A 26,535-nucleotide genomic window follows, 5' to 3' on the forward strand; every position below is an offset into this window, starting at 1 on the left:
CTCCAGTCTGGGCGACAGAGTGAGACTCCAACTCAAAAAATAAATAAATAAATAAAATGATAAAACCACCAATGACAAGAGCTCAGGGCTGATGATGTGGCCCCAGGCCTGCTATACTCAAATGTTCTCAAGGCCTGCTGAATGTATGTAAAAGCAGCCTGTAACTGAGGATCGTGACTCAGGTTTTTGGGAGATAATTCTGCCTGAGACTTCCAGAATAAACGCTTTCGATTCTCTACCCGATCTCCAGCGCCTGTACTGAGTGTGGCAACACTCCATTTGTTTCTGCTCCTGGTAAGCTGCAGCACTTGCTGTAACACTTAAGTGAGGGAAGCCCTGCAGAGAACCTACCCAAAGGCGGGATGGGTGAAAGAGGTGGCATGAATGATTGGAGCATAAGGTACCAGTGGGGAAGAGGTACTAGCTAATTTTTGAAAAGTAGACAAGATCCTTATGTGACAGCAAAAGGGACTCTATGAAACCTCAAATTCTACTTTTGAAGTCTGTAAACATGATCTTCCCTAAACAGAATCTTCTTTCACTCTTCCTTTTCTCTGTGAGTGACTCTATTTGTCCAGTAGGTCAAGCCAGAAACCCAGGCGTTTTCCTTGGACCCACATTTACTTTGGTGATATCAAGCCACTGACTAAAATAATAGCAACAGCTAGTTTTTCCACATTTACCATGTACCAGAATCTGCCAAGTACTATGTGAATATTGCCTATGTGGTAGGTAATATTATTTCCATTTTATGTCAGAGGAAACTGATACACAGAGATTAAGTAGCTTAGCCAAGGCCTCGCATTGCTTGGTGGAGTTAGGATTTGAAGCTGGGCAGTATAATTTCAGATGCTGCACTTGCAATCACTATACCATACCCAGCAATGATCCATGAAGAATAGTCCAGGGTCCTGATTTATTTTGATGACCTGGATAAGTTACCTGTTAATTTCTTTACAATCTGCAGATGCTTTCCTACCTAGCACGTATGAATGATTTAGGAAATACTTGTAACCAGTTCTCCTGGGAACCACTTAGAGAATGTACTATATAGACAAATGAACAAGAGAGAAGGCGAAAAGAGCCAGCACTTTGTTTATTCAAAGGTTACACTTTCTGTGACTTGAAGGAATCAGTAGGATTTAGGTATGCAGAGAACAAAGGCAGGTACGCTGAAGTAGGATTTGGATGTTTTTGTCTTTACAGGGCCCAGCCTAGATGCCCACTTGAGAGGCCGAAAGCACCAGCACTTGGTAGAACTACGAGCTTCTAGAAGGGCCCAGGAACTTCGAAGTGTGTTTGTCAGTGGCTTTCCCAGAGATGTGGATTCTGCTCAGCTCTCTGAGTACTTCCAGGCATTTGGACCTGTGGCCAGTGTTGTCGTGGACAAGGACAAGGTAGAGTGAATGATTCTGGGGGTAAAGAATGAGTCAAATGTGCCATATGCCAAAAGAGACAGGAGAGAGAAAGTAGCAACCTGTTGGGGTTGGTTCCCAAGGAGGCTTGTCCTTGATGGACACCATAGTACTTGAACTAGCCTGCTTTGTGAACTCCTCACACCTTCCTTACCCCTTGAACTTTATTAGTTCACTGGAGTTAGTCACTTGATGACTTGCTATTTATTTATTCAGTGACTCCTTTATTCACCAAATATTTACTTATTTATTTATTTATTGAGTTGGAGTCTCACTCTGTTGCCCAGACTGGAGTGCAGTGGCCTCTTCCGGCCGCCACAGCCTTGATTTGCTGGGCTCTGGCAATCCTTCCGCCTCAGCCTTCCAAGTAGCCGGAACTACAGGCGCGCGCTACCACGCCCGGCTGGTTTTTGTTTTATTGTAGAGACGAGGTCTCGCCAAGTTGCCCAGGTAGGTCTTGAACCCGCGGGCTCAGGCAATCCTCTTGCCTTGGCCTCCCAAAATGCTGGGATTACAGGCTAAGCTACCAAGCCTGGCCCACCAAATATTTATTTACTGCTAACTTTTATAATATAAGGCACTATGCTTAGGGCTGCATTCTAGATAGTGAATGGGACAGATGTGGTTCCTGCTGGCACAGAGCTTACAGCTTAGAAGAGAAAGTAGACAAATTTTTTTTTTTTTTTGAGTTGGAGTCTCACTCTGTCGCCCAGACTGGAGTGCTGTGGCCGCTCCCGGCCACCGCAGCCTCGACCTGCTGGGCTCCGGCGGTCCTTTCGCCTCAGCCTTCCAAGTAGCTGGAACTACAGGTGCGCGCTACCACGCCCGGCTCATTTTTGATTTATTGTAGAGATGAGGTCTCGCCAAGTTGTCCAGGCGGGTCTCAAACCCACGGGCTCAGGCAATCCACTCACCTCAGCCTCCCAAAGGCGCAGGATTACAGGCTGAGCCACCGAGCCTGGCTGAAAGTAGATAATTAAGGAACTAATTGACTGGGCACAGTGACTCAAGCCTACAATCCCAGTACTTTGGGAGGTGGTGGCGAGAGAATTGCCTGAGTCCAGGGGTTCGAGACCCCATGGGTAACTTGGTGAGACCTTGTCTCAACATAAATCAAAAAATTAGCCAAGCATGGTGGCGCATGTCTGTAGTTCTAGCTACTTGGAAGGCTGAGGTGGAAGGATCACCTGAACCCAGCAGGTTGAGGCTTCGGTGGCTGTGAGCATGCCACTGCACTCCAGCCTGGGCGATAGAGGGAGACTCTGGCTCAAAAAAAAAAGACTATTGTGAAAATTGTTGCCTAAAGAACAACATACTGGCTGGGCATGGTGGCTTATGCCTATAATCCCAGCACTTTGGGAGACTGAGGTGAAAGGATTGCCTGATCCCATGGCTTCGAGACCAGCTTGGGCAACTTGGCGAGACCTCATCTCTACCATAAACCAAAAAAAAAAAGTAATCAGGCATGGTGGCACTTGCCTGTAGTTCTAGCTACTTGGAAGACTGAGGTGGAAGGATCGCCTGAGCCCAGCAGGTCGAGGCTATGGTCACTGAGAGCGTGCCTCTGCCCTCCAACTTGGGTCACAGAGTGATACTCCAACTCAAAACAACAACAACAACAACAAAAACAACATACCAGGGCAACCCCTTCGGGTCCCCTCCCACTGTGGGGGCTTTTCTGTCCTCTCAGTAAGTCCTGCTTTCTAAAACAAACAAACAAAACACACCATTGGAAGATAAACCCTACAAGAACCTCGTTGATAAGCTGGCTGACAGTTTATTAACTTACACTGAGAGGTACTTAGGTTATTTGATCCTTACCTCTGGATAGTGCTAGACTAAAAAGTTCATTCTATGTAGTCCTTTTTGTCTTGCTTCCACACCTTTCATTAGTGTCCCTTGAAAAAAGTTCAGTGTTGTGGTACTGTGTTCTTTGGTCATATTATGGTTCTAAGGCTTCACTCTGGTTATGTAGCTGTGACTTTGGTGATCCCAAATATCCCTAGCAGTCCAGGTTATCTTTTAGCTTGGGGTGGAGTCTATTTAAACCAGCAAAAGCTAGGAGGTGGGTCATAGTATAACCTGTGAAATCATGTCATTGGGAAGAGTAGGGGACAATAAATTAGGTAAAAAGAGATTTTCAGAGGCAGACTAGGATGCAAGTAAAATGTGTAGAGTAACAAAGAGGGAGAGAATTGCTTTTCTGAATATGTCCCTTATTGTTATGAAAACAGCAAGCAAATAGTCCTAATTTATGAGACCGTTCCCATTTCAAGGATTCTCATCCATTGTCTGATCATGTGCTTGGATTCTTGATTCCCAAACCATCATCCCTGTCCCTGTTGTGGTTTGCCAGGGAGTGTTTGCCATTGTGGAGATGGGGGACGTGGTTGCTCGAGATGCTGTCTTGTCACAGTCCCAGCACAGCCTGGGAGGACGTCGCCTGCGTGTCCGGCCACGGGAGCAGAAGAAGTTCCAGAGCCCAGCCTCCAAATCCCCCAAAGGAGCAGCCCCCAAAGGTCACCAGGTGGCCGAAGCACTAGCTGAGGCCCCAGATGTGGGGGCACAAATGGTCAAGCTTGTTAGGCTGAGGGAGCTGTCTGAGGCTGAGCGGCAGCTTCGGAACCTCGTGGTGGCCCTGATGCAGGAAGTCTTCATGGAATTCTTCCCTGGTAAGTCACCTTTCCTACTGTTTCTGAGCCCTCTCTGTCCTATATTCCCCCATGTCTCTGCATCCTCATCCTCCCTGACCTAGAGGTGTTTATTTGGTTGCTCTTCCATCTTTGTACCCCATTATGTTCTTCCACCCCCTGCTCCTCCCTGATGTCTCTTGACCTTTATTCTCTGCTTGGCACCCAGGCTGTGTGGTCCATCCTTTTGGCTCTTCCATAAACAGCTTTGATGTCCATGGCTGTGACCTTGACCTCTTCTTGGATCTGGGTGACTTGGAAGAGGCCCAGGTGAGTGACCAGGGAGGCAGTTGGTAAGTCAGTGAGAATGGTCATGTGACTGTGGATAAGTCCTTTAGCTCTCTATGCCTTAGTTCCTCATCTGTAAAATGGGATATATAGGACCTGCCTGAAAGGGTTATTGTAATTGGAGAAATGGGAATATGCCATGTGTATTACATGGGATGAAAATGAATTAACATGAGATAGATGGCAATCATAACAAATTTCAGAATGGTGTGTAAATGTGACTTAATTTGGGAAAAATATATGAAAAGATATAAGGTAATTTTAGGGTTATGTTTTTCTTTTTTTTGAGTTGGAGTCTCACTCTTTGTCGCCTAGGCTGGAGTGCAGCAGCATGCTTATGGCCACTGCAGCCGCGACCTGCTGGGCTCAGGTGATCCTTTCACCTCAGCCTTCCAAGTAGCTGGAACTATTGATGCCCGTCACCATGGCCGGCTAGGATTTTTTTTGTGTGTGATTTATTGTAGAGATGAGGTCTCACCAACTTGCCCAGGCTGGTCTCGAACTTGTGGGCTTAGGCAATCCTCTCACCTCAGCCTCCTGAAAGTGCTGGGATTATAGACATGAGTCACTGCACCTGGCCTAGACTTTATTTTTTAGTGCAGTGTTAGATGCACAGCAAAACTGAGCAGAAAGATTAATTTCCATATGTGTACTGTCACAAGGAGTTTTTTGTTTTATTGTTTTTTGAGTTGGAGTCTCACTCTGTCACCCAGACTGGAGTGCAGTGGCTGCTCCTGGCCACCACAGCCTCGACCTGCTGGGCTCCGGCGATCCTTCCGCCTCAGCCTTCCAAGTAGCGGAAACTACAGGCGTGCGCTCCCACGCTCGGCTAATTTTTTATTTATTGTAGAGATGAGGTCTCGCCAAGTTGCCCAGGTGGGTCTTGAACCTGCGGGCTCAGACAATCCACTCACCTCAGCCTCCCAAAGTGCTGGGATTACAGGCTGAACTCCTGAGCCCAGCTTCTTTTTTTTTTTTTTTTTTGGAGTCGGATTCTCACTCTGTTGACCAGACTGGAATGCAGTGGCACACTCATGGCCACCGCAGCCTCAACCTGCTGGGCTCCGGCAATCCTTTGGCCTCAGCCTTCCAAGTTGCTGGAACCACAGGCATGTGCCACGACACATGGCTAATTTTTTTTTTTTTTGAGTTGGAGTCTCACTCTGTCGCCCAGACTGGAGTGCAGTGACCGCTCCCGGCCACTGCAACCTCAACCCGCTGGGTTCCAGTGATCCTTCCACCTCAGCCTTCCGAGTAGCCGGAATTACAGGCATGCGCTACCATGCCCAGCTGATCTTTTTTTTTATTGTAGAGATGAGGTCTTGCCAAGTTGCCCAGGCGGGTCTCAAACCCGTGGGCTCAGACAATCCACTGATTTCAGCCTCCCAAAGTGCGGGATTACAGGCTGAGCCACCGAGCCCGGCTTTTTTTTTTTGAATTGTAGAGATGAGGTCTCACCAAGTTGCTCAGGCAGTCCTCTCACCTTGGCCTCCCAGAGTTCTGGGATTATAGGCATGAGCCACTGCACCCGACCTTCTTACCTATATTTTCTAACATCCAATGTACAGATTCTGTTTTTAGAATAAGGAAGGGGCATTATTATTATTTTTAAATTTTAACTTTATTTATTTTATTATTATTATTATTTTTGAGTTGGAGTCTCTCTCTGTCACCCAGGCTGGAGGGCAGTGGCACACTCTCAGCCACTACTGCCTTGACCTGCTGGGCTCAGGCGATCCTTCTGCCTCAGCCTTCCAAGTAACTGGAACTACAGGCACGTGCCACCATGCCTGGCTTATTCATTCATTCATTCACTCATTCAATTTATTTATTTATTTTTAAGATGAGATCTCGCCAAGTTGCCCAGGCTGGTCTCTAACCCATGGGTTCAGACAACCCTCTCACCTCGGTCTCCCAAAGTGCTGGAATCATAGGTGTGAGCCACCACATCCGGCCCTTTTTATTGTTTTTATGACGATGAGGTCTTGCTATGTTGTCTAGGGTATTTGAACTCCTGGGATCAAGCAGTCCTTCCATACTGGCCTCCCAAAGTGCTGGGATTACAGATGTGAGCTAGTATGCCTGGCCTATTTTTTAAATAGACTTTATTCTTTATGTAAAGGCTGGAGTGCAGTGGCACATTCACAGCCACCGCAGCCTCAATCTGCTGGGCTTAGGCGATCCTTCCGCCTCAGCATTCCAAGTAGCTGGAATTATAGACATGTACCACCACGCCCAGCTAATTTTTCTGATTTATTGTAGAGATGAGGTCTTGCCAAGTTGCCCAGGCTGGTCTTGAACCTGTGGGATCAGCCAGTCCTTTCACCTCGGCCTCCCAAAGTGCTGGGATTATAGACATGACACTGTGCCTGGCCTAGACTTTGTTTTTTAGTGCAGTGTTAGATGTGCAGAAAGATTAATTTTCCATATGTGTACTGACACAAGGAATTCTTTATTTTTATTTTTTTTAATTTGGAGTCTCACTCCATCACTCAGGCTAGAGTGCAGTGGCACGCTCATGGCCACCCCAGTGTTGAACTGCGGGGCTCTGGAGATCCTTCCGCCTCAGCCTTCCAAGTAGCTGAAACTACAGGCGCATACTACTACACTTGGCTAATTTTTTTTTTTTTTAGTTGGAGTTTCACTCTGTTGCCCAGACTGGAGTGCAGTGGCCGGGAGCGACCTGCTGGGCTCTGGCGATCCTTCCGCCTCAGCTTTCTGAATAGCTGGAATTACAGGCATGCGCTACCACGCCCGGCTGATTTTTTTATTTATGTAGAGATGAGGTCACGCCAAGTTGCCCAGGTGGGTCTCGATCCCGCAGGCTCAGGCAATCCACTCACCTCAGCCTCCCAAAGCGCAGGATTACAGGGTGAGCCACCGAGCCTGGCTCACTTGGCTAATTTTTAAATTTTATATTAGTGACGAGGTCTTGCCATGTTGCCCAGCCTGTTCTCAATCTATGGACTAGGGCTGTCCTCTCACCTCTGTTTCCCAAAGTACTGGGATTACAGGCACCTGGCCTTACTTTTTTTTTTTTTTGTTGCAGTCTCAATCTGTTGTCCAGGCTGGAGTGCAGGGGCACACTCACGGCCACTGCAGCCTCCATCTCCTGGGCTCAGGAGATTCTTCCTCCTCAGCCTCCCAAGTAGTTGGAACTACAGGCACTTGGCACCACGCCTGGCTAATTTTTATTTATTTATTTTTTGAGTTGGAGTCTCACTCTGTCGCCCAGACTGAAGTGCAGTGGCCATTCCCGGCCACCGCAGCCTCGACCTGCTGGGCTCCGGTGATCTTTCCGCCTCAGCCTTCGGAGTAGCCGGAATTACAGGCACGCGCTACCATGCCTGGCTGATTTTTTAATTTATTGTAGAGATAAGGTCTTGCCAAGTTGCCCAGGCGGGTCTCGAACCTGCAGGGCCAGGCAATCCATTCACCTCAGCCTCCCAAAGTGCGGGATTACAGGCTGAGCCACCGAGCCCGGCAATTTTTTACTTTTCTTGTAGAGATGAGGTCTCGCCAAGTTTCCCTAGCTGGTCCAGAACCCCTGAGCTCAGACAGTCTTCTCAGCCTCACAAAGTGCTGGGATTACAAGCTTGAGCCACCATGCCTGGCCACTTTAATTTTTTTTTTTTTTTTTTTGAGTTGGTGTCTCACTCTGTTGCCCAGACTAGAGTGCAGTGGCCGCTTCTGGCCACCGCAGCCTCGACCTGCTGGGCTCCGGCAATCCTTGCGCCTCAGCCTTCTAAGTAGCTGGAGCTATAGGCGTGTGCTACCATGCCCAGCTCATTTTGATTTATTGTAGAGATGAGGACTCGCCAAGTTGTCCAGGCGGGTCTTGAACCCACGGGCTCAGGCAGTCCACTCACCTCAAGCCTCCTAAAGGTGCGAGATTACAAGCTGAGCTACTGAGCCCAGCTCACTTTAATTTTTTTTTTTTTTAGTTGGAGTCTCACTCTGTTGCCCAGACTAGAGTGCAGTGGCTGCTCCCGGCCACCGCAGCCTCGGCCTGCTGGGCTCCAGCGATTCTTCTGCTTCAGCCTTCCAAGTAGCTGGAACTACAGGCGCGCGCTACCATTCCCGGCTCATTTTGATTTATTGTAGAGATGAGGTCTCGCCAAGCTGTCCAGGCGGGTCTCGAACCTGCGGGCTCAACAATCCACTCACCTCAGCCTTTCAAAGGCGCAGGATTACAGGCTGAGCCACCGACCCCAGCTTCACTTTAATTTTTAATGAAGGTTTCTGTGAGGATTAAATGAGTCAATACATATAAAGCTCTTAGAGTAAGGCCTGGCACCTAGTAAGCTCTAAGTAATATATATTATCTTGGGGACGAGGATGCTCCCTGGGTAGGGGCCAGCAGGAGATGCATTCACTCAACTCCTTTCCATTCACAGCCAGCCCCAAAGCCTCTTGAATCTCCATCCTTGGACTCGGTCCTTGCTTCCCCATTGGATTCTCAAGCCCTGGCCTGCACCCCAGTGTCCCCTCCAGATTCGCAGCCTCCAGCTTCTCCCCAAGATTCTGAAGCCCTGAACTTTGAAAACCCTTCCTCCTCCCTGGCATCCTGGACTGCAGACTCCGCGTTGGCTTCTGAGTCCCTCGCTTCTCCACAGTCTCCACAGCCAGCCTCATCGCTGCCGGAGGACAAGAGGGAGAGGGACCTGGGGAAGGCCCTGGAACTAGCAGAAGCCCTGAAGGGGGAAAAAGCAGAGGAGGGAGCAATGCTGGAGCTGGTGGGAGCCATTCTCCGGGGCTGTGCCCCTGGGGTATACCGAGTCCAAACTGTGCCCTCTGCCCGGCGCCCTGTGGTCAAGTTCTGTCATTGGCCTTCAGGTCTCCATGGCGACGTCTCCCTCAGTAACCGGTACCTTTGGGGGGGGGGTTGGGGAAAGCCAGCTAAGAATTCTGGGGTGGGTGAGGAGACTGTCCTGGTTTGGGAAGCCCCTATATCTGCTGACTCTCAGGTTCGTCCTTGTTTGGTCCCATCCCTCTTTCTGTCATTTATTTCCTTCTGTTTGACTTCTAATTTCAGTGTTTATAAAGTGTGTTCCTTGGGATACTTTTTTTTTTTAATTGGAGTCTCACTCTGTTGCCCAGGCTGGAGTGCAGTGGCACATTCACGCCCACCGCAGCCTCAACCTGCTGGGCTAAGGTGGTTCTTGTGCGTCAGCCTTCCAAGTAGCCAGAACTACAGGCACGTGCCACCATGCCCCGTTAATTTTTTGATTTATTGTAGTGATGAGGTCTCCAAGTTGCCCAGGCTGGTCTGGAACCTGTGGGCTCAGACAATTCTCTCACCTTGGCCTCCTAAAGTGCTGGGATTATAGCTGTGAGCCACTGCGCCCAACCATTTTTGGTTTTTTTTGAGAGATAGGTCTTAGGCTGGATGTAATGGTTCAAGCCTGAGCCCAGCAGGTCGAGGCTGTGGTGATTGTGAGTGTGGCACTGCACTCCAGCCTGGGTGACAGGGTGAGACTCCAACTCAAAAAAAAAAAGACAGGGTTTGCTCTATTGCCTAGGTTGGTGTGATGCTGTGGCAAGATCATATAGCTCGTTGTAACCTGAACTCCTGGGCTCACGAGATCCTTTTTAGTAGCTAGGACTGCAGATGCATTCCACTACAGCTCACTAATTTTTTTTTTGAAAGCAGGATTTATTGAGAGGACAGAAAAAGCTCCCATAGTGGGAGGGGACCCGAAGGGGTTGTCCTGAAATAATATTTTTATTTTTATTTTTTTTTTTTTTTTTTTTTTTTTTTTTGAAATAATATTTTTAAAAGATGCAGAGGTGTTCTGTGATTGAATAAATTTTCTGTGGGAAATTCGAAGTTAAGTTCAAACACCTTTGTCCCTCTGTCCTCCCACTTCTACTTTCCCTTTCTCCTTTAATCCCTTCTTCCCCCCCCTTCCTGTCTGTTTCTTTGCATAGTTAAGGATCTGAGCAGTCTTAAACTAACACGCTCTGAATGTCCAAGCTGGGCATATGGGATGTAGTGTTGCCCAAACTCATTTGACATTCTTTTGCATACCTTCTTGAAAGACCAGTGTTTCAGGAACACTTTGGGAAACCCTCTTTTGGCCTTATTCCATCTGGCCTCAGTGACGCAAGTCTGGAATGAGAGGTGAGGCTTTTGAAGTCCCCAAGCTCTAATATCCTTGTTCCTCCTTTATCCCAGGCTGGCCCTGCATAACTCCCGTTTCCTGAGTCTCTGCTCTGAGCTGGATGGGCGAGTCCGGCCCCTTGTTTACACCCTCCGCTGCTGGGCTCAGTTTTGGGGGCTGTCAGGTGAGAATGAATCAGAGAGACTTGGGGCTGAGTTGGTATCAGGACAAAGGCAGGGATTTCAGGGAGGGTGAGAAAGGAGGTAGGTATGGGTACTGGAGCTGAGAAGACTGTCAACGAAGGATCAGAAGCATCTCTGATCTAATAGGAATTATTTGTTATTTACCCAGGGAGTGGCCCCCTTCTCAATAACTACACCCTGACCTTGCTCGTGATCTATTTTCTTCAGACCAGGGACCCTCCTGTGTTGCCCACTGTGTCCCAGCTCACCCAGAAAGCAGGTACTGTAGCCCAACCTCCATCCTCTCTATCTCATTAGCTTCACCTCTCCTCCTCTTCATCACACTTAGACATACTACCCCCCACCTTCTTTCCCCCATTTTCCTGTTTCTAGGCTGATGCTTTCCTTTTATACTTTGACAGGTGAGGAAGAACAGGTGGAAGTTGATGGCTGGGACTGTAGTTTCCCCAGGGATGCCTCAAGACTGGAGCCTAGCACCAATGTGGAGCCCCTCAGTGAGTCTGGGGAGCCTGGTGAAGGACTAGTACCTCACACACACTGAGTGCCAGGCATGGTTCTCACAGCAACCCTGTGGAATAGCTAATACTGTTACTGACATTTTACAGATGAAGAAGCCATGCTTTGGAGCATTTGAGTGGCTCGCTCAAGGTTACAATGCTAGCAAGGGCAGCAGCATCTGAATAACAACATTGCTGGGGGTATGAGGAAAGAGGCTTGACCTCTTGTTGACTAAAGCAGCCTGGCTTCTTGGGACTCTCCTGAACCCATTGGAAGGGAAAAGGAAGTCCTGCTAAGGAAATGGCTCTGGTGCAGGATGTGTCTCAGTCTCAGTTCTGGCTTCTAAGTGATCCCCTTTCCCCAATCTTCCTCCTTCTCCAGGTTCCCTACTAGCCCAGTTCTTCTCCTGCGTCTCTTGCTGGGATCTTCATGGCTCACTGCTCTCCCTGCGGGAGGGTCAGGCACTGTCTGTGGCAGGAGGCTTGCCCTCTAATCTCTGGGAGGGTCTGCGTCTTGGCCCAATGAATCTCCAGGACCCCTTTGACCTGAGTCACAACGTTGCAGCCAATGTGACCAGCCGGGTGGCTGGACGCCTACAGAACTGCTGCCGAATAGCAGCCAATTACTGCCGAAGCCTCCAGTACCAGCGCCGTTCCTCCCGGGGTCGGGACTGGGGGCTGCTCCCCCTTCTGCAGTCCAGCTTCCACCGCTCTCTGCAGTCTGTTACGCCGATTCCCTTACTTCCTGCTCCCTTTATGCAACTCACTGCTGCCCTGGTCCAGATGTTCAGGGAAGCACTAGGGTGCCATATAGAACAGGGAACCAAGAGATCGTGTCCAGAAGGTGATGGAACTGAGGAGTCTCCCCAGGGAGGGACAAACAAAAGATTGAAACTAGGAGAGAAAGAGAGCTGTGAGGAGGGGCAAGAGGAGCAGCAGGGATGTGCAGGGGACCACAGTGAAGACGGGGTAGAAGAGATGGTTGCAGAGGTTGGTGAGATGGTGCAGGAATGGACCGTGCAGAGCTCTGAGCAGCCCGCGGTGCCGCCCCTGATGACCGGAAAACATGTAATCACTGAAGAAGAGGGGCAGCCAGACCATGCAACCCTGGCAGAGCAGGGGCCCAAGGGACCTGAGGCAGTCAGAGGAGGATCAGGGGGGGAGGCAGGGAAGGGGACATCACTCTCAGTGAGCTGGAGCTGTGCCTTGTGGCACCGAGTGTGGCAGGGACGGCGGCGTGTTCGGAGACGCTTGCAGCAGCAAACCAAGGAAGGAGGCAGAGTCGGTGCTGGCACAGGAGCAGAGTGGCTGGCAACGGAGGCTCTGGTAACCCAGGAGCTGAGAGGACTGAGTGGTAGTGAACAGAGGCCAGAAACTGAGCCCCTCCTGACCTTTGTGGCATCGGTCTCCCAGGCTGACCAGACGCTTACTGTGACCCCGCTACACGATTCCCAAGGCCTGTTCCCTGATCTCCATCGTTTCTTAAAGGTTTTCCTCCCTCAAGCACTTCAAAATCTCCTCAAGTGAAGACATGGAACCTAAAGGGCAATAAAACTGCTGGTTTACTATATATACTCTCCAGTTTTCTCTAATTTCCACCGGCTAATAATCCACCTTCCCCTCCCCCAGATATTAATGCAGTTTTTCTTTTTTTGAGTTGGAGTCTCACTCTGTTGCCGAGGCTGGAGTGCAGTGGGATGCTCATGGCCACCATAGCCTCAATCTGCTGGGCTCAGGTCATCCTGCCTCAGTCTTCCAAGTAGCTGGGATTACAGGCGTGGGCCACCATGTCCTGCTAATTTTTTGATTTATTGTAGAGACATGGGCTTTCCAAGTTGCCCAGGTTGGTCTCGAACCCCTGGGCTCATGCAATCCTCTCGCCTCGGTCTCTCAAAGTGCTGGGATTATAGGTATGTGCCACCGTGTCTGGCTTCCTCCAGTTATTAAATTTGGGTAAGAGATTTTTCAAACCTGGAGATGGGTAAAGAAAACCGCCAACACAGAACTAAGGTTGTTAATTCTTAGGTTGTCAGCCCAGGCCCATTCCCGCCACAGGGGCAAGTCCTGCCTCCAGAGGAGGTGGATGGAACAGGCTGTGTCCTTTATGCCCCTTCCGTTTTTCGGGCCAGTCTTGCAGTAACAGCATCCTGGAGTCGCAAGGTGTAATGTTAGCAAATCTCAGTTGTGCAGAGGGGTTCAGACTTGGGCTCCTGCTAGATACACATCCTTCTCTAGAAGAAAACCAGGGCAGGAACAAAAGAACTTGAACTGCCACCTCCACACAGCAGTTGTTCTCGCTCCCGTTGAGTTTCACACAGTCATGTGGGGCTTGGCACAACCTACCATCAAGTCGTTAGAGCGGGCGCGGGGGGCACGCCTCTGGATGCCTGCGCCACGCGAGGCTGGCCGCTGTGCCACGTAGCCCGGAGAGGCGACTTTTCCAACCGCTTCTCATCGTCTCCCCTCCCTCCGTACTTCCACCTCCACGTCGGAGTGCTGATTGGCCTCCCGTGTCTGAGGGGCGGGACCCTCCAAGAGCCCCACTGCGTCGGCGCGAGCTGTTTCCGCGCCGGCCAGCAGGCCCCACCCCCTTTTTCCGATTCAGCGCCACTGGATACCGAACTGTCGTGCGTATGTCTTCTATGTCGTCCTCGCTTTCCGGCTGCTGTTTCTCCACGGCTCTCCTCTTCCTCCCTCCCTTCTCTCCCGTGCGGCATACTTTGCGGCAGCGTCGAGAGCCCCACCCCCTTTCTCTGCGGAATCACCATGGCGGCTGGGGTAAGTTTGCCGGCTCTGATCGTCCGGGTCACCCTATCCACCGCCATCCTTTGCCTGAGTTGGACCAGTCGGCGCCAGAGGAGTTCTGGAGCCGGGTGGGGAACTGATCCAGGGTCTACAGGCCGTACTGTTGGAGAGCAGGGTTTCTAGGGCCTGGAGGGGAACTGAGGTTGGGGCTCTCTGCGACCAGAGGTGGAATGGTCTAGGATAGAGGAGAAAAGGAGATAGCAGGTCCGGGTCGTCCGAAGCCTTAAAAAGGGACCCAGTTTCATTGCTTCTTTGAGACGGGATCTGGGCGAGCTGACGGAACTTCTGCGACCGTTTTGTTGGGGCAGGAGCGAGGACAGGATGAAGAGGAGGGTCTTTGTGGGCAGGTACGGTTGGCACGGCTAAGGGTCGTCTCTCGGGGAGATTTGAGAGCGAGAGGGCTTTCCAGACAGTGAAGTCAGTCCGTTGGAGTCCGCTGCTAGTCAGTTAACAGAGAAGGCAATGCCAGGGAACTCGTTGCGGCGGGACAGGACCGGAGGGACAGTGTGCGCGACGAGGAGAGACAGGCTTTTTAGGGAGAGGAGTTGGTTTAGGTAAACAGTATGCCATTCTGTATTGTGTGACTGTTCCAAAGGGAATTTGGACATCTTTTGGTCGTTGTGTGTGCTTAGGGTGATTTCTTTTGAAGCGGAAGCAGCTCAGCAGTAGAGTAGGCAGGCAACCATCAATGAATGAAGCCGGGGCTCCCCGGGAAAGGGAGGGGTGTGTTTGTAGGCAGATGGAGTCGGATGGAGCTAGAAGTTCTGGGTTTCTTGGAGAGATATTTGAGGGGCAGAGAATTCTTCTAGAGATGTCCTCAGGGAAGGTCAAATCTGTCAACAAGCTTTATTTAGCAGTCGGTATGTAGTTCTGTTCTTGATATTTCAGAGGACTCTGATTACATCTAACAGTTACTGAAGGACTTGGTTCACCAGGGATAGTAAAAGAGTGAGTTGCGTAGAATGGGATTACTCAGGAAAGTCAACCTGGGGGGTGGTATGTAGGACTGGGACACTTCTACTCGCATTAATTTTCCCCCATCTCTCTTGTATAGACCCTGTACACATATCCTGAAAACTGGAGGGCCTTCAAGGCCCTCATTGCTGCTCAGTACAGCGGGGCTCAGATCCGCGTGCTCTCCGCGCCACCCCACTTCCACTTTGGCCAAACGAACCGCACCCCTGAATTTCTCCGTAAATTTCCTGCCGGCAAGGTGAGTTGGGAAGTGGAGAGGGGCCTTTAGTTCTGAGAATTCAAGGAGCCCCAAGAGCTCATCACTCTGGAGTTGGCCTCCATCTATCTCTCTGTCTTCCTTTCTTTTCTTTATTTATTGGTTTTTTGAGTCAGATGTTGCCCAGGCTGGAGTGCAGTGGCACCCTCACAGCCACTACAGCCTCGACTTATTGGGCTCAGGCGATCCTTCTGCCTCAGCCTTCCAAGTAGCTGGAACTTCAGGCGCGCGCCACCACACCCAGCTAGTTTTTGATTTATTGTAGAGACAAGGTCTCGCCAAGTTGCCTGGGCTGGTCTTGAACCCGCAGGCTCAGGCAGTCCACTCGCTTTGGCCTTCCAAAGTGCTGGAATTACAGGCTGAGCTACCGAGCCCAGTCTGACCTCCATCTTTAAAAGGGAGGTTCCCATATTCTTTCTTTCTTTTTTTTTCTTGTGTGTGAGAAAGCAGGATTTATTAAGAGGAAGAGAAGCTCTCACTTTGGGAGGAGGTCCGAGGGGGTTGCCCCCATATTATTTTCTTAAATGTTTCAGTAAAATTTAAAAAATGCTTATTTTGAGATAATTGTAGGTTCACATGTAGTTGTAAAAACTAATACTGAGGTATTTAGTGCTTCTATAAAATTCATGTGCTCTATATTTGTGGGAAAGAGTGAGTTTTGACCAAGTATTTTCAGTGCAAATATATCAAGTATTTATTATGGGCAGGATTCTTATCCCTAAGGCCTTGCAGAGATAGGTAAATAACCATGCGATGGGTAGAGGAGTCAAGTGCTATGTGGGTTGCCCCCTGATACTTCCAGTTATACAGATAATAGATATAAGATTTGGTTTCTGATTTTCTGCTTATTTAATTGAGGGATTTTATACAAATATCTCATAATCAAGTCTTTCGGTTTCCTAGTTCAGGTATTAGTGAATTCAAATCACAAGGGATACCAAGTTATTGAAGATTTTTGGTTCATGAGCATCAAATAGTATCAAGAATTTGGATAGTGAGGGTTTCAGCCTTACATAAATATTTTTGTCCAAAACAATTCTGTTCTTGGGATTGCCTGGAGAGAAATTATATGTGTTTTATCTTTTCACTGCTTTGTCTCCAGGTTCCAGCATTTGAGGGTGACGATGGATTCTGTGTGTTTGAGAGCAATGCCATTGCCTACTATGGTAATTTGCAGGGATACGTTGGGAATGGGAGAGTCAGGAGGGAGGTGTGAGGGGTGATGGAGGGGGTAAGCATGAGCTGGAGTGGACAAGGAGGAATTCTCAGGCACTTGTGTTAGTGTTGGCGTCACCCTAAAGTTCTGACCTTTGGGTTGTGCCTCTGCAGTGAGCAATGAGGAGTTGCGTGGAAGTACTCCAGAGGCAGCGGCCCAGGTGGTGCAGTGGGTGAGCTTTGCTGATAGCGACATAGTGCCCCCAGCCAGTACCTGGGTGTTCCCCACTTTGGGCATCATGCATCACAACAAACAGGTAAGCTTTGGACTTGGGGAGAAGCCGGGGCAGGGACAGCATCACCTCCTGAGTGTTGGGGAGGAAGAAATAAAATAAGTTGAAAAAAGTATTATGCCAAGATTATGTCGGCAATGAGAAGACATAATCTTTGGGGTGCAAGTTTGAAGCAGTGGTGGTTGGTGGTATCTGGGTTCTTTGTTAGACCCTGTGGGGGTGGTGTGTGTCATGGGTGCTCAAAGAGATTTCTGCTCTGGGGGGCTTATTTTTTTATTATTACTATTATTATTATTATTACTCTTGGGGTTTATTTTTTTATTATTATTATTATTTTTGAGTTGGAGTCTCATTCTGTCACCCAGACTGGAGTGCAGTGGCTGCTCCCGGCCGCCACAGCCTTGACCTGCTGGGCTCTGGTGATCCTTCCGCCTCAGCCTTCCAAGTAGCTGGAACTATAGGCACGCGCTACCACGCCCGACTAATTTTTTATTTATTGTAGAGATGAGGTCACGCCAAGTTGCCCAGGCGGGTCTCAAACCTGCGGGCTCAGGCAATCCACTCACCTCAGCCTCCCAAAGCACAGGATTACAGGCTGAGCCACCGAGCCCGGCTTATTTTATTATTATTATCATTAATATATATATGTTTTTAAGAGACAAGGTCTTGCTGTGTTTCTCAGGCTTGTCTTGAACTCCTGGGCTCAAGCAATCCTTACACCTCGGCCTCCCTAAATGCTGAGATTATAAGTGTGAGACATCATGACTGGCTTGTAGGGGGTTTTTACCAAATGGCAGGAAAGTGATTAGACCAAATAACCTCTAAGGTTCCCTTTAAAATCTAAAACAAGTGCTTACTGTCAGTGCAGTGAGAAATGAAGCCAGACTAACGATGAAGAAATTTGACATGGAGAGTTTCATTTGTGATACATCTAGAATGATCCTAGAATCTGACTATATTGAAAGGGTGGGGGTAAGCAGGGACTTAATATGAAATAGTTTCCTTAGTGGGGAGGGTGAAGGAAGAGGATTGGTATCTACTGATCAGTTTAATAATTTTAAATCAACAGGCCACTGAAAATGCAAAGGAGGAGGTGAGGCGAATTCTGGGGCTGTTGGATGCTCACTTGAAGACGAGGACTTTTCTGGTGGGTGAACGAGTGACACTGGCTGACATCACAGTTGTCTGCACCCTGTTGTGGCTCTATAAGCAGGTGAAGTTTGTAAAGAATCCGTTTGGCAATGGGTCAGTGGGAATTAGAAACAAGCCTTTCTGCTGAGGACCTGGATAACAAACAGCCTGTAGGAATCCCGGTTGGAAAGCCCAGGATTGAGGACCATGACTTGATTTTCCTTCTCTGAAGTTGGGTCATGTTTTGTTGTCCTTAATTTTTGTTTGGCTTCTAAAAAGTTTAGTTTGTTCCCTTATTTCTTGGGATCCTTGCTTGTGCTTAGTTGTGAAGACAGGTGAGGGAGTGGTAGCTTTGCATCAAGGTCTTTTGGAGGCAGACACAGTCTTGGCATCATTGTTTACTAATGTAAACACTGTGCATGTGTGTGAGAATTCCTTTAGTCCTTTTTCTCCTGTTATCTGTAAAATCACTGTCAAGGTTACTAGGTCAAAAAAGAATGATGTCGCTGGTTTCCAAATAGTAGCTCTTGGTACAATGCTGGTCCAGAATAGTAATTGATAACAGCAAAGAAAAAGCACCTATCGCATGCCAGACCCTGTGCCCAGGGCCTCACTGGGATCATCTTAATGAGTCTAGTAAGTGGTGGAGAATTTGAATCCGAATACCACAGAAGCAGTACTCCTGACTCCTATGTTCTGTCTCTATGACAAGATTTTTTTCTCCCATCTGATCTTTGCAAACTGAAAAACAACAACAGTGGGTCCTTGATGAAGCTTAAGTTTAATGTAAAGGATTATCAGCTATTCTTTTTTTTTGAGTCGGAGTCTGTCACCCAGGCAATGGCCACCGCAGGCTCTACCTACTGGGCTCAGATGTTCCTTCTGCTTCAGCCTTCCAAGTAGCTGCAACCACAGGCACATGCCACTGTGTCTGGTTAATTTTTTTATTTATTGTAGAGATGAGGGCTTACCCTGTTGCTCAGGCTGATCTTGAACCCCTGAGCTCAGGCAATCCTTCACCTCTACCTTCTAAAGTGCTGTGCCTGGCTAGGACTATCCACTATTCTAAATGAATTATACTTTTTTGCTGTTGAATGTTTTTTATTTTCTGGTTTGATGGTATATCAATAGCATACATGGCCAGGTGAGGTGACTTGCACCTATAATTCCAGTGCTTTGGGAGGCCAAGATGAGAAGATTGCCTGAGCCTACGGGTTCAAGGCCAGCCTGGGCAACTTGGTGAGACCTCATTTCTACAGTAAATCAAAAAATTAGCCAGGCATGGTGGCATGTGCCTATATTTCCAGCTACTTGGAAAGCTGAGGCAGAAGGATCGCCTGAGCCCAGCGGGTCGAGGCTGCAGTGGCTGGGAGCTTGCCTCTGCACTCCAGCCTGGGCGACAGAGTGAGACTCCGACTCAAAAAAAAAAATAGCATACATGTGTTGTATAGTTGACAGTATTGATAGCATCTATGTATAGTACAGTCAGTGTAGATGGTAGGTACCTATAGTATTTTTTATTATTTTGTATGGTAAGATAAGTACTTGATAGCTCTCTGTGAGTTCCAACTTTTTTTTTTTTTTAAGTTTTATTGACATTTGCAGTTTAAAAGATTGGAAACAATAGACTTGAAATGGTTTTGTAAAGGAGCAAGGTACTAAATATTTTTCCTACCAGGTAGATTGATAGTAAATTGGAGGTAGACCCCAAGCATCCATTAAATTATACTGTATTGCAAAACGAGATTAGAAAAAGCAATGGGAAGTAGCCTTCCAGAGGAAAAGGATATTGTAAGGAGCCACTGTCTGCGGGGTTTGAAAATAGAGGAGAACTGGAACTTAGGTGGGGACAGAAGGAACTCTCACTCTGGATGAAACTATTCTGGGCCTTTTTCTCCACCGATTTTGATTCCACCTGTATGTCTTGGCAGGTTCTGGAGCCTTCTTTCCGCCAGGCCTTTCCCAATACCAACCGCTGGTTCCTTACCTGCATTAACCAGCCCCAGTTCCGTGCTGTCTTAGGGGAAGTGAAACTTTGTGAGAAGATGGCCCAGTTTGATGGTAAGTATGAGGGGACAGAGAAGCATGTTTCCAGGGTGTTGGTTGCTTCTCGTCATCCCTTGATTTCCTGTCTGGATTTTGGGTTATGGGCACCCACAGAATGTTGTGTGTCACATGAAGTAACTAATGTTTTGTGCAGTTTGCTTTGTATACACACATATGCTCTCATTTGCTATTATAGAGTTGTGATGTAACATATATTTAGTTGCTGAGGGTTGTGTCCTTGCTCAGGAACATGCAGCGAGCTGATGGTGGAGCAGTCAAGAGCCTAGATTTCTTAGTTGACCCACCCGTTAGTTCTCCTCTTTATCTGCTTGCTTTGCATGGTTTTAGAGGGATAGGGAAAGAGGCAGGACATTCGTTCACTTTCCTCTCTTCCCCTGCACCAGCTAAAAAGTTTGCAGAGAGCCAGCCTAAAAAGGACACCCCACGAAAAGAAAAGGGTTCACGGGAAGAGAAGCAGAAGGCCCAGGCTGAGCGGAAGGAGGAGAAAAAGGCGGCTGCCCCTGCTCCTGAGGAGGAGATGGACGAATGTGAGCAGGCCCTGGCTGCTGAGCCCAAGGCCAAAGACCCATTTGCTCACCTGCCCAAGAGGTAAGGATATTGGAGGGTGGGGGGTGTGGGGCCTGAGAGGGCCTGGTCTCACCTTGTATGCTCCCCTCACACTCGTAGAGCTAGAATTTTTTAGATTGTCCATATAAAATTGAAATTCTGTTTTGTTTGTTTTGTATATGGAGGGGTTCTTTTTGAGTCAAAGTCTCACTCTGTTGCCCAGGTTGGAGTGTAGTGGCATGCTCACAGCCACCGCAGCCTTGACCTGCTGGGCACAGGTGATCTTTCCATGTCAGCCTTCCAAGTAATGAGAACTACCTGCACACGCCACCACACCTAGCTAATTTCTTAGTTTTTTGTAGAGATGTGGTCTCGCCAAATTGCCCAGGCTGGTCTCAAGCCCCTGGGCTTAGGTAGTCCTCTCGCCTCATCCTCCCAAAGTTCTGGAATTACAGGTGTGAGCCACCATGCCTGGAGAAATGTATGTTTTAATTGCAAATAGAGCAACTTCCTGGTCTGATGATCAAGAATTGGACATATTTTGAATGTAGACAGTAAGTTCCAAGTGCATCCGGTATTCAGGAATATTGGGGTTTCCATCCTAGCAAAAAAAGAGACAGGAACAGAATTTGGTTTAGATATAGATTGGTCTTGAGTGTGCTTGTTCAGAGAATTTGAAAGCTCTGAAAACTAACAGGAGATGTGCAGAGAGCCTCATGTCCACTCTTCAAGGCTGGCTGTGCTGAGGCAGTGGACGCCCGAGCAAGATCCTTTGTTTTTTTTTTCCTGTTTTGATGAATCAGACTGGACAAAAATTATTTCCCACTAAGAGAAAGGGTGATTATGGCTACATAGTGTCTGTCTAGATCATTGTTTTTACAGTTGGGGAGAGTTGAACACCCAAGGAGAAGAAAGTAGACAGGGTGTTCACCTGTGTCTTCTTTTCAGTAAATATAGGCGTTCTTAGAAGAAAAGATATGGTAAAAGGGAGATTGTTGCCGGGCACGGTGGTTCACGCCTTTTGAAAGGCCTCATGGTCGCCTCAGCACTTTTGAGAGGCCAAGGCAAGAAGAATGCCCAAGCCTGCGGATTTGAGACCAGCCTGGACACATGGTGAGACCTCGTCTCTACAATAAATCAAAAAAATTAGCCAGGCATGGTGGCCTGTAGTTCCAGCTACTTAGAAGCATGCCATTCACTGCACTGTAGTCTGGGCAACAGAGTGAGACTCTGACTCAAAAAGAAAGGGGGTGGGAGATTGTGGTGTAAAGAAAAATGGGATACCCAGTGCTCACCCAATTCTTTTCTGTCACTGCCCTGGGTCATTTTATTGGGCATTCAAGCCATAAGCCATGTGAGAAGCATATATTCTATGATGACTTTGCTTTGAAACTCCTCTTTTCCCTGCACCTTCCCTTCCACTCTGCCATTTCCAAAGTCATCCATCCTTTCACTATTTGGTCTATTAGGGTTCACATTGGACCTCTCCTATTTTGTAACGTTTTTCTTTTTTTGTTTGTTTTCGAATTGAAGTCTCCCTCTGTCAGCCAGGCTGGAGGCCAGTAGTACACTCCTGGCCACCGCAGCCTCGACCTGCTGGGCTCAGGCGATCCTTCTTGCCTCAGCCTTCCAGGTAGCTGGAACTACAGGCACACGCCACCATGCCTGGCTAATATTTTAAATATCTATTGTAAAGATGAGGTCTCACCAAGTTGCCCAGGCTGGTCTCGAACCTTCGGGCTCAGGCAATCCTCTCACCTAGGCCTCCCAAAGTGCTGGGTTTATAGGCGTGAGCCACTGCGCCTGGCCTTGTAAAGATTTTCATATGGGATATCAAACTGGTGGGAGTGACTAGCATGAAGGAGCACCCGCTGGTGAGGGACACTATAGCTGTGCTTAGAGTTATGGATTATAAGCATCACACTGATGGACAGAAGCAACCTTGGGTGTAGCTGAGAGTCCTTACTCCTGGGTACTTTGTACAAGACTGAGAAGGCTCTATCCAGATGAAAAAATGTTTTTTTTTTTTTAAGCTAAAGTTATTTACCTTGAACTTAGCACAGAGGTTAAGAATGAGCGGGATTTTTCATGTGTATGTGAGGGAAGATCCAAAAATACCTGGAATTTATTAAAAATTGTGCATTCTTACATATTTAAGCTTCGGTCACTTTGAAAGTACTCTGTTTAATGCAATACACCTATTGAGATGCTTTTTCCACTGCTAAAACAGTTTTTGAACATGTCAATTTTGATGCCTTTTATTTAAAAAGTGCTTCTGCCATTTTTTGTTTCACCTCTTCCACATCGCCAAAACAGTTCCCTTTGAGGACTTTTTCCATGTGGGGAAACAAAAAAAAGTTGGTGAATAGGATGGGTAGGACACTGGGGTCATTCTAGTTTTGGTCAAAAACTGCTAAACACTCAGTGCAGTTTAGGCAAATGCATTGTCATGGTGGTAGAACTGTTTGCCACAACTCAGGATGTTTCTTCTGCAAGTCACAACACAATCTTCTCAAAACTTCCAGATTAGCTGGGCTCGGTGGCTCAACCTGTAATCCCGCACTTTGGGAGGCTGAGGTGAGTGGATTGCCTTGAGCCCACGGGTTCGAGACCTACCTGGGCAGGTATTGTAGAGAGACCTCATCTCTACAATAAATTTAAAAAAAATTAGATGGGCGTGGTAGCACACACCTGTAGTTCCAGCTACTTGGAAGGCTGAGGTGGATGGATCTCTGGAACCCAGCAGGTCGAGGCTGCGGTGGCGGGGAGCATGCCACTGCACTCCAGTCTGGGTGACAGAGTGAGACTCCAACTCAAAAAAAACCAAACTTCCAGATTAAAGACTTTGGTTGACTGATGTAGAAGAACAAATTTTGAGTGTACTGCTGCCCTCCAAAAGATAATTCTGGTGTTTTTTGGGTCTCATAAAAAGACCTTGGTAATTAACCCAAATTACATGCTGTTGTAACACAGACACTGTTAATTATTAGCTAGAGATTTTCTTTTTTTTTGAGTTGGAGTCTCACTCGGTCGCCCAGACTAGAGTGCAGTAGCCGCTCCCGGCCACCGCAGCCTTGCCTGCTGGGCTCCGGCGATCCTTCTGCCTCAGCCTTCCGAGTAGCCGGAATTACAGGCATGCACTACCATGCCCAGCTGATTTTTTTGATTTATTGTAGAGATGAGGTCTCGCTGCCAAGGCGGGTCTCGAACCTGCGGGCTCAGGCAATCTACTCACCTCAGCCTCCCAAAGGCGCGGGATTATAGGCTGAGCCACCGAGCCCGGCTGCTAGAGATTTTCATATACAATAGGGAAAAATAAACAGGGAACAATCTTTAATAAGCTTTGCATTTTCCTCTTTTTTTTTTGAGTCAGTCTCACTCTGTCACCCAGGCTGGAGGGCAGTGGCACTCAATGGCTACCACAGCCTTGACCTGCTGGGCTCAAGTGATCCTTCTGCCTCAGGCTTCCAAGTAGCTGGAACTACAGGTGCATGCCACCAAGCCCGGCTAATTTTTTTTGATTGTAGAGACTGGATCTCACCATGTTACCCAGGATAGTCTCAAACCCCTGGGCTCAGGCAATCCTCTCGCTTCTGGCTCCCAATGTGCTGGGGTTACAGGTGTGAGCCACTGCACCTGGCTTTGCATTTTCTTTCTTTTTTTTTTTTTTGAGTTGGAGTCTCACTCTGTCGCCCAGACTGGAGTGCAGTGGCATGCTCCAAGCCACTGCAGCCTTGACCTGCTGGGCTCCGGTGATCCTTCCGCCTCAGCCTTCCAAGTAGCTGGAATTACAGGTGCACGCTACCACGCCTGGCTAATTTTTTGATTTATTGTAGAGATGAGGTCTCACCAAGTTGCCCAGGCGGGTCTTGAACCCGCGGGCTCAGGCAATCCACTCATACCTCAGCCTCCCAAGGTGCGGGATTACAGGCTGAGCCACCGAACCCGGCTATCTTTGCATTTTCTTATTTGCTTTTGGGAATGTTTATTAATGCCTATTTTTTTCCAGTGCCATGTTGCCATACAGGGCTGCCAAAAATGCTTTCCCCTAGCATTTAGTTTATTTATTGGTCACAACTCAGTGCAACCTCATTCTGGACTCAGATGATTTTTCTTCCTCAACCTTCCAGGTAGTTGTGGGACTGTAGGCACATGCCACTGTGCCTGGCTAATTTTTTTTTTTTTAAGTCGGAATCTCACTCTGTTGCCCAGGCTGTAGTGCAGTGGCATACTTCTGGCCACCGCATCCTCAACCTGCTGGATTCAGGTGATCCTTCTGCCCCAACCTTCTAAGTAGCTGGAACTACAGACATGCACCACCACGCTTGGCTAATATATATGTTTTGAGTTGGAGTCTCATTCTGTCGCTCAGCCTCAACCTGCTGGGCTCCGGCAATCCTTCCGCCTCAGCCTTCCGAGTAGCCGGAATTACAGGCACACACTACCACTCCCACAGCCTCCCAAAGCACAGGATTATAGGCTGAGCCACCAAGCCTGGCTAATTTTTTATTTATTGTAGAGATGAGGTCTCAAGTTGCCCAGTGCAAAGAATTCTTAAAAGTATGGTGACAGAGTGAGACTCCAATTCAAAAAAAAAAAAAAAGTATGGTTAGGCATGATGGCTCACGCCTGTAATCCCAACACTTTATGGAGGTGGAGATAAGAGGATTGCCTGAGCCCGGAGGTTTTCAAACCAGCCTCATCTCTACAATAAAAAATTTTTTTTAACAAATAGCCACATGTGATGGTGCATGTCTGTAGTTCTAGCTACTTGGAAGTCTCAGGCAGAGACTGAGTTGAGTAAATTGAGGCTGTTGTGGCTATGAGTTCCAGTACACTCCAGCCTAGGCAACAGAATGAGACCCTGACTTAAAAAAAAAAAAAAGACCTGACTTGGTGGTTCACTCCTAATAATCCCAGCACTTTGGGAGGCCGAGGTGAAAGGATTGCCTGAGCCCATGGGCTTGAGAACAGCCTGGGTAACTTGGTAAGACTTCATCTCTACAATAAATCAAAAAAGTTAGCCGGGCATGGTAGCACACACCTGTAGTTCTGGCTGCTTGGAAGGCTGAGGCAGGATCTCCGGAGCCCAGCAGGTCAAGGCTGCAGTGGCTGGGAGCATGCCACTGCACTCCAGTCTGGGTGACAGAGTGAGACTCCAACTCTTAAAAAAATAAAACCCATTACACTATTAACAAAGTATAAGGCACAAAACATATATCATGGCTGTGTCTTTGGAAAATCAAAGGCCAGAGGAAAATACATGAAGAGATTAATTAGTTATCCTGTGCATTGGCAGTATAGATGCTTTTCTTCAGTCAGTGTGTATTTTTATAATTGGAAAGAAATAAAATAGTGGTAGCGTGCGCCTGAAACTGGATCCTGGCAGCAAGGAGGCCCAGACACTGGTGCGAGAGTACTTTTCCTGGGAGGGGACCTTCCAGCATGTGGGCAAAGCCTTCAATCAGGGCAAGATCTTCAAGTGAACTTCTCTTGCCATCGCCTAACTGCCTGCACCTGCCATTCAGGGAGATGGGGGTCATTAAAGGAAACTGAACATTGAAGCTTTTCCTGTCCTGCCTCCTTTGTGAGTGGTGCCTTCTTCAAAGGGGAGTGAATAGATACATTGAAGCAGGGTGTTTTCTGTGTCTGTAGGAAAGAAGATTTCAGAAGACAGAAATCAAGACCTGTTCTCAGTTGTGATTTTATTGCCCTGCCACCTGTGGTGATGACTGTTTTCTAACTAGGAAAGGTTGAAACTGTTTGGGTGGGTAGTAATATGGAACTTTGTAACTACCTTTTTTTTTTTTGAGTCAGAGTCTCACTTGTTGCCCAGGCTGGAGTGCAGTGGCATACTTGGAGCTACCACAGCCTTGACCTACTGGGCTCAGGCAATACTTTGGCCTCAGCCTTGGAAGTAGCTGGAAGTACAGGCTTGTACCACTGCACCTGGCTAATATTTCTTGATTTATTGTAAAGATGAGGTCTCGCCACCTCGGGTGGTCTCAAACCCCTGGGTTCAGCAATCCTCTTGCCTTGGTCTCCCAAAGTGCTGGGATACAGGTGTGAGTCACCACACTCAGCATAACTAGTTTAGGGACTAGATTTCA

At 48.0% G+C, this 26,535-nt stretch overlaps 2 protein-coding genes across 3 annotated transcripts in view; both read left to right on the forward strand.

Annotated features, from left to right (window-relative positions):
• Positions 1 to 12,772, forward strand: part of TUT1 (terminal uridylyl transferase 1, U6 snRNA-specific) — a 13,821-nt gene extending 1,049 nt beyond the window's left edge. Inside the window, exons 2-9 of the mRNA XM_008062457.1 lie at positions 1,207 to 1,397; positions 3,772 to 4,087; positions 4,275 to 4,375; positions 8,791 to 9,260; positions 10,572 to 10,681; positions 10,849 to 10,959; positions 11,102 to 11,194; positions 11,580 to 12,772. Coding sequence (XP_008060648.1) covers positions 1,207 to 1,397; positions 3,772 to 4,087; positions 4,275 to 4,375; positions 8,791 to 9,260; positions 10,572 to 10,681; positions 10,849 to 10,959; positions 11,102 to 11,194; positions 11,580 to 12,724 — 2,537 coding nt within the window. The 3' untranslated portion in view covers positions 12,725 to 12,772. The remainder of the gene's footprint in view (positions 1 to 1,206; positions 1,398 to 3,771; positions 4,088 to 4,274; positions 4,376 to 8,790; positions 9,261 to 10,571; positions 10,682 to 10,848; positions 10,960 to 11,101; positions 11,195 to 11,579) is intronic.
• Positions 12,773 to 13,764: 992 nt separating this feature from the next.
• EEF1G (eukaryotic translation elongation factor 1 gamma) overlaps positions 13,765 to 26,535 on the forward strand; it is a 14,383-nt gene continuing 1,612 nt past the window's right edge. Inside the window, exons 1-7 of one of the 2 annotated variants that reach the window (XM_008062459.2) lie at positions 13,765 to 13,975; positions 15,057 to 15,215; positions 16,336 to 16,399; positions 16,563 to 16,705; positions 17,751 to 17,894; positions 19,744 to 19,873; positions 20,263 to 20,467. In XM_008062459.2, coding sequence (XP_008060650.1) covers positions 13,964 to 13,975; positions 15,057 to 15,215; positions 16,336 to 16,399; positions 16,563 to 16,705; positions 17,751 to 17,894; positions 19,744 to 19,873; positions 20,263 to 20,467 — 857 coding nt within the window. In that variant the 5' untranslated portion in view covers positions 13,765 to 13,963. The remainder of the gene's footprint in view (positions 13,976 to 15,056; positions 15,216 to 16,335; positions 16,400 to 16,562; positions 16,706 to 17,750; positions 17,895 to 19,743; positions 19,874 to 20,262; positions 20,468 to 26,535) is intronic. The other variant, XM_008062460.2, reaches the window with a different exon arrangement.

The sequence above is a fragment of the Carlito syrichta genome, unplaced genomic scaffold, assembly GCF_000164805.1.
Source record: "Carlito syrichta isolate Samal-C Ts95f unplaced genomic scaffold, Tarsius_syrichta-2.0.1 Scaffold305706, whole genome shotgun sequence".
In the NCBI taxonomy this organism is placed as follows: Eukaryota; Metazoa; Chordata; class Mammalia; order Primates; family Tarsiidae; genus Carlito; species Carlito syrichta.